Source organism: Zootoca vivipara, chromosome 9 (assembly GCF_965207765.1).
Source record: "Zootoca vivipara chromosome 9, rZooViv2.hap1.1, whole genome shotgun sequence".
Classification (NCBI taxonomy): Eukaryota; Metazoa; Chordata; class Lepidosauria; order Squamata; family Lacertidae; genus Zootoca; species Zootoca vivipara.
In genome coordinates, this window is record NC_142592.1 from 37,469,617 (window position 1) to 37,476,126 (window position 6,510).

At 40.1% G+C, this 6,510-nt stretch overlaps 1 protein-coding gene across 2 annotated transcripts in view; it reads left to right on the plus strand.

The window, feature by feature from the left end:
- Window positions 1–6,088, plus strand: part of NEDD1 (NEDD1 gamma-tubulin ring complex targeting factor) — a 28,791-nt gene extending 22,703 nt beyond the window's left edge. For both annotated transcript variants that reach the window (XM_035127533.3, XM_035127532.3), the window contains 5 exons: window positions 441–664; window positions 1,170–1,317; window positions 1,789–1,945; window positions 4,516–4,582; window positions 5,389–6,088. In XM_035127533.3, the coding sequence (XP_034983424.2) occupies window positions 441–664; window positions 1,170–1,317; window positions 1,789–1,945; window positions 4,516–4,582; window positions 5,389–5,493 (701 nt within the window). In that variant the 3' untranslated portion in view covers window positions 5,494–6,088. The remainder of the gene's footprint in view (window positions 1–440; window positions 665–1,169; window positions 1,318–1,788; window positions 1,946–4,515; window positions 4,583–5,388) is intronic.
- The last annotated feature ends 422 nt before the right edge of the window (window positions 6,089–6,510 follow it).

Below are 6,510 nucleotides of genomic sequence, written 5' to 3' on the forward strand. Positions count from 1 at the left end.
CTAGTATCTCTGAGGGCCCAGCCTTACATTAAATTGGTTTAATGCTACAGGAAATCAGAATAAGTAGCAGGAAATGAAGATAAGTAAAAACAAACTGGGGCATGGGGTGTAATATTTGCTACACTGTGCATGCTAAACATGTGTTCAGGAAACATTCTTAGTTCAAACAGTAAAGGTAAAGGGACCCCTGACCATTAGGTCCAGTCGTGACCGACTGTGGGGTTGCGGCGCTCATCTCGCGTTATTGGCCGAGGGAGCTGGTCATGTGGCCAGCATGACTAAGCTGCTTCTGGCAAATCAGAGCAGCGCACGGAAGTGCCACCCGCGTCCCCTAGTTCAAACAGTACAAATATATAATCCTTTAAAATATAAAGTGGTGTGGAAATGAAATGAACAAAGTAATAAAAAATACATGTGTGTGACTTTGTTTTTCATTCTAGGTATGGATTTTCAACCTTACCTTTCCAGTTTGGATTTTCTCTCCCAGTTCAGCACTGCATTGCCTGCAAGAAAAAATCCAGTAGGATCTGGCCCACAAATAGTGCATTCTAGTCCACTTAATATATTTGTTGGCTCTCCTATCAAAGAAGATGATGAGAATCCAGAAGCTGATGCTAAGAAAACTAATCATGGAAGACAAGAGTCCAGAGAACATTTCAAACAGGTAATGCTGTAATTCTAATTGCCTGTGACTTGAGCTGTCCACCTTGCATTTTTGTTTGCTGTTTCTGCTTTTTGCTGCATAGAAACATGCACATGTTGGATAGTAGTGCCTTCTAGGCGTGGGCTGTTTGCTTCCTAACCATAGTCATGAGATTCGGAGCACCGTAATGCATGCAAATCCCCCCACCCCCTTTCAGTTTTGGGGTGTTAGGAGAGGGATAGTGCTCCCGGCAGGGGACACATCATGCTTCTTCTGGGGTAGTTTGTCCACCTTTGGTCTCCACTCAGCTCTCACCTGTGACTCCTAGAAGCTGCAGCTTGGGGTGGATTGAGATAATAAGCTTTCTCCCATCTTTAAACAGCTTTTGTTGTTGCTAGATAGTGCTGATTTTGATTGTCCCAAAGGGCCCAGCACATGACTGAGTGTACTACTTATCAGGCAAGAAATGTTTATATTTGTGGGGCTGTGTTGGCTTTCACATTTATTGTTCCCCTTCTGTACAAAGTTGAGTTCCTCCAGCTCTGAGTTTACAACTATGAATACCTCCCCGTTGGGCACCATAATCAGGAGTCCTGATCCCCGAGAGAGGCTTATTAAGAACCTTCAGGCACAACTGACCTATGAATCGCCAGTGAACGGTCCTACCTCAGCAAGTAGGTCTAGATCTTACCTTTCTGTTATGAGACATAATCAACTGGCTAATGACTTGGCATCCTAGGTGAATGTAAAGGGAGTGCAACAGTCTGTAAATATTTTTTAATATATACAATTTATGATGTACTACTGAATAAAAATGTGGCATAATCTAATGTTTCTGTCTTTGTGCGCATGGTGTACTCTGGCAATTAGTTTGCGTAATTTTCCGAGAATGGTCTTCAATCACTCCAGCACTTCAATCACATTTCCAGTCATGTGCCTGCTTTTAAATTTTTAAATCCCAGCACTTATGAACAGTCAAGAACTTAAGGTTTCATTTCATAAATATAGGTGGTGATTAGAAATAATGTGACTTGTGTGCAGTGGTATGCCCATCTTGCCTGTTTATATAGTAGTTTTCTGTATCTTTTTAGGTCCCCTTTTATTGCCCCAGTTAAAATGAAATGCTCATACTTTATTTTGCATAGCTTCAAAGATAACTTCTTCGGTTACTGCTGGAGTTGCCAATTCGCTATCGGAAAAAATAGTAGACACTCTTGGAAGCAGCAGATTGAATGCACCTTTATCATCCGTTCAAATTCATTTCATTCAGAATATGATACAAGAAACTCTGGATAACTTCAGGTAAGTTGAGTTGTATCGACACTTTGACTACAGTTATCAGTTTATAAAGCCTGAGCAAAATAATAACTTTAGCGGAGCTCGGCAACGAGATGTTGCAGTGTATCTCTGAAGTGTGTGGGTTACTTGTGGCTGAAGGTGTGTGTGTGAAGAAACAGAAGATACATCAAAGGCACTAATCTCAGCTCTAGCTTAGGTCTGTCTTAAGGTACATCTTCTTTGTTTATGAATATTTAAAAGTGTGTCCAGTTCCCATGCAGTCAAGTACTAGATTTGACCAGGGATGAGGTTTGAGAGAATAAGGTGACCTTTGCTGCAACCTGCGAGGTATGGGAGAATTTTGGCAGACTCTGAGCCAGCCTCTCCCTTCGTCTGACCTGCAGTATTAACTCTGGGCTGCATTGCAGGCCTGCCTCAAATAGACTGTTTTGACAACAACCCTGTGGTGAATATGAATGCTCCAAATTACTGGCTTCATTCTTCACAGTCTGTTGGGTGGCATGTGCCTCTGCAACTCTGACTTAAAAAAGAAAAGGTTAGCAGGGTGCTATAAAATTGGCTGGCATTTAAGCATCACATCAGAAATAGATCAAATTAATATATCTACCAAATATACACGTCCGCATTCTTTCTGCCCCAGGAAAGCTAATTGTCTTTGAGTGGTTTTAAGAAAGCAGTGGGGTTAGCTCTGGATTTGTGTCTTAAGTGCTTCTCTTGTAATTGTGACATTCTATGACATCACTATATCTTTTCTTAGCCTTGTTACTTGTTTATGAGCAAAAACAACAACAACACACATTTCAGTATGTTAACTCAATCAGGACATAATCAAACTTCTGTCAGAATTAATTCAAGAAGTTGGTAAGTTAATTCACAAAGCTCCTGGAGTGTGCTGTTCTTGCACATTTTAAACAGCCAGACAATGGCTTAGATGTTGGAGATTCATTCCCCGTGTTTGCATTCATGGGATTGTTGTTTATCACATGATGGTGTATGTTTTCATTCCACAGAGTCAGATGTGACGGAGACAGGATGTTTGTGTTACTGTGTGCCATGAAGTGGGACTGTTGTCCTTCGTTCTTTCTCTTTTTGCTGCCTGATGCTAGAGAGAGAGGGAGCCCTGTTGCAGTGCTCCGTGTGTGTTTATATGTAAATAAATGTAGATTAGCCAAATGCTGAGCCACTGAGTTCTGTTACGCAATTGTGCAAACTCTGCGGATCCGTAAGTGTGCTGATGTCAGTTGGCATCAGTCGCTGTGATGTTCGGGCTGGAGAAAGCTTTTGAAGCTCCCAAACGATCGACCAGGAGGAAGAGAACATGCCAGCCGGCCATGTGTCTCTACCAGGTTCCTACTCGAGAGTAAGAGATCCTAACATTAGATTCTCTTCAACTCGAGTAAATACAATCTGCCACAGAGCAACAGTTTACAGGTGCATCTGTAGGCACATATCATGAAGCTTTTATTGTAAATGAAGAAAGATTGCTGGAATCTGTTCCAATGTGCATCTGGAGCAATTACATTTCCCCAATTTATAATAAAATAAATTTCTCTGTTAGGAACAGTTGAGCTGGTTTATGGCAAAAAACTCTCAGCGTGTTTCATTTCCTGGAATCTGAAATAGTACATTTTCAGTATTGGTTGACTAATACTACTTGGGTTGTCATCAGATATCTCCTTGATTTCTTCTTTTCTGTTCTTATTACTAGCCTTGTTTAGCTTTTGCTTATAGCAGAGCATTCTGCTAGCACCTGGTGTTGTGAAACTGGCCATTGCCTCTTGGCTAGAAGGAGTGACTTGTAAAAAAAAGCAGAGGGAGGAGGGGGTTCTAGTGTTTTGTCCTTCATTTCCAAAGTTTGTCTCTATTCCATTTACCATGTTGTTGTTTAGTCGTGTCCGACTCTTCGTGACCCCATGGACCATAGCACGCCAGGCATTTACCATAGTCTATAGCAAACAGAGTCTATGGCATTACTGAGTGGTAATCCAAACCCCTGATCTGTTATGCTGGAAGGCATTTAAGTTGATGGTGCCCCTCTGCCTAGCCATGGAGGTTCCGTGTGCTCCCATGTAAATTGTGGGTAGATCGAAGTTACTACTGGAAGCTGGTGCATATCTCTGAAATGGGGTGTTTCGAGGTAGGATGGGGGTGGAGCTGAGCTACTCAAGAATCTACTGGCTATCAAGCCAGTCAAGCTACTGGCAAGCACTGAGTCCAATATGGGCCTCTCTGCTGCACCAGACCATAGCTGGTGCATCCAAAATAATAAAATATCAGAGATTTCAATTGTGCCCTTAACCTTAGATGACTAGATAACCCCTGGGATCACTTTGAACCCTATAATTCTGTGATCCTATGACTCATTAAGAACCCAGTACTGGAAATTAATTGCTGTGAAGGAGCTATGCTTCATCTTAGTTCTTGTGGGCTGTGATAAAGATATGCATTATTGTTTAATTTAGAGGGGGGTAGGATGAGATGTTTAATTTTGTCCTGAAAATCACCTTTAATTTAAGAACCAAAGAGAAATGGGTAAACTTGGAATTGAAGGTGCATGGTATTTGTTCCTTCAGGGAAGACTGCCACCGTGACATTGTGAATTTGCAAGTGGAGATGATCAAACAATTTCATGTGCAGCTGGTATGTATAAAATATATACAGAAATGTGCAGATGTTTTAAAAGCATTTCAGCTGAAAGCCCTACTCTGTATTGCTTGTTCATCTTAAGATCCTGGAAAGAGCAATGAGATTATTGAGCACCTCAGTTTGCTAGGTTTGGAACACTATAATTTTTGCAAAGTGACACTGCAAACTAACTCGCAGTCTGTTGTTTCTTAAAAGCTGGGCACAGAATAGTACTGTCCGATGAGTGTAATATCACATACTTGGGGTGGAAGGGAAACTAGATTGCTTTGTTGAGAAAGTAGTGCTTGAGACAGACTTCCTACATTCTCGCTGATTGACTTCAAATTTTCAAAGGCAATGGATGGATGGATATCTTTCTGTGGAAAAATTACAGTGGCCCAGTTGGCATGTCACAAGAAGCCATAGTCTCAAAAACGATTGTTTACCATGTACACTGCTCAGTTGCGCCCACCCTTTGCCAGTGTGAGACACAAACCAGAGAATGTTCCTTCTAGTAGTTTGGAGAGAGAGAACCCATGAGCACTTGTTCACATGTAATGCTAAGCCAGCCACTCTGTGTGGTTTTGCAAAGGGGGGGGGGGGGAACAAGGTGGGTGCATTTGAGTAGCGTATATGAGCATACTGCTCAATCACAGTAAACCAGAGTTCATTTCAGCCTGTGGCTTGCTATGGCATGTGAACTGGGGCCAATATCTTCTGACCACCTTGATTCCAACATTAGTATTCTATATAAAAATGCATACTCGGGTTTGAAAATCTTTTTCTCTAGTAATGTAATGTTCTGTTCTTTTCCTCTCTAGAATGAAATGCATGCCTTACTTGAAAGATATTCTGTAAACGACGGCTTAATAGCTGAAATTGAAAGATTACGTGAGGAAAATAAAAGATTGCAAGCCCACTTCTAAAAAGTCCATGTTCATGCAAGGAAAATGAGTTGAATTTTTTTTATTGTGCTATGGCACAATGATGTCATGTGTCTGATACTTAAGTAGTATGTGTAAACTCGGTGTTTTTTTTCCAGCACTAAAGAACCTTATTTTAAAATAGAAAAGGCAATAGTTAACTGATTAATACAAAAACATGCACTAATAATGTTTATATCAAAGGATTTTAATGGAAAACCTGAAATACATTGCAATCAATTTTAGCTATAAACAAAGTGCCTTTTTATAAAGGGAAACTAAATAGGAAATGTATTTTGTATAAGAATTGCTTTGTTCTGATAAATTTATAATGCATTTCAGTGATTTTTTTTGCAGTGAAGACTTCTATGACAATGTCTTGGTTTTGTTTCCTTTGGCTAGAAAAAAACATTAATGTTTCACAAGCAGTTTTTATTGTATATGCTCTTTTGCTACTGACTTTTTCCTGTAAATGTTACTTTGTAGGTGTAGGATGCAAACTTAGATTTTTGTTACAACTGAGTTGCATATTTACATAATTTAATGGCATACTGATAATTTGTTTCGACTGAATAAACAATTTGTGAAGTTGCATAAACATGCTTGACTAATAACAGTCCTCTGACTTTCAGCTTGGTCCTCAAGCTCTCTTTTTAGCACAGGTCCAGTGCAGTCTTAAGAGTCATAGGAACATCTGTCATTTTACCCAGTCTGCAATTGTGGTTGGAAAAGATATATTTACCATTGTATGAATGGTCAAGAGCAGAAAATCAAACTCATATTCCTATTTGACTCTTGTCTTAAATGTAATGGCTGATTACAGGTTTAAACTCTTTGGGCATACTTTTATCTGGCATCATATTACCATTTTTGCATTGTGAATTGAGTGCTTACGGTACTTTGTGGTTCACATGCAGCCTGTTCAGACAGTAGGCAAACTTAATTTTTAAAATGAAAAGTTGTTGCCCTGTGCCCTGCCTACATTTTGAACAGTCTATGCAACTAAGACTGCAGTCATGC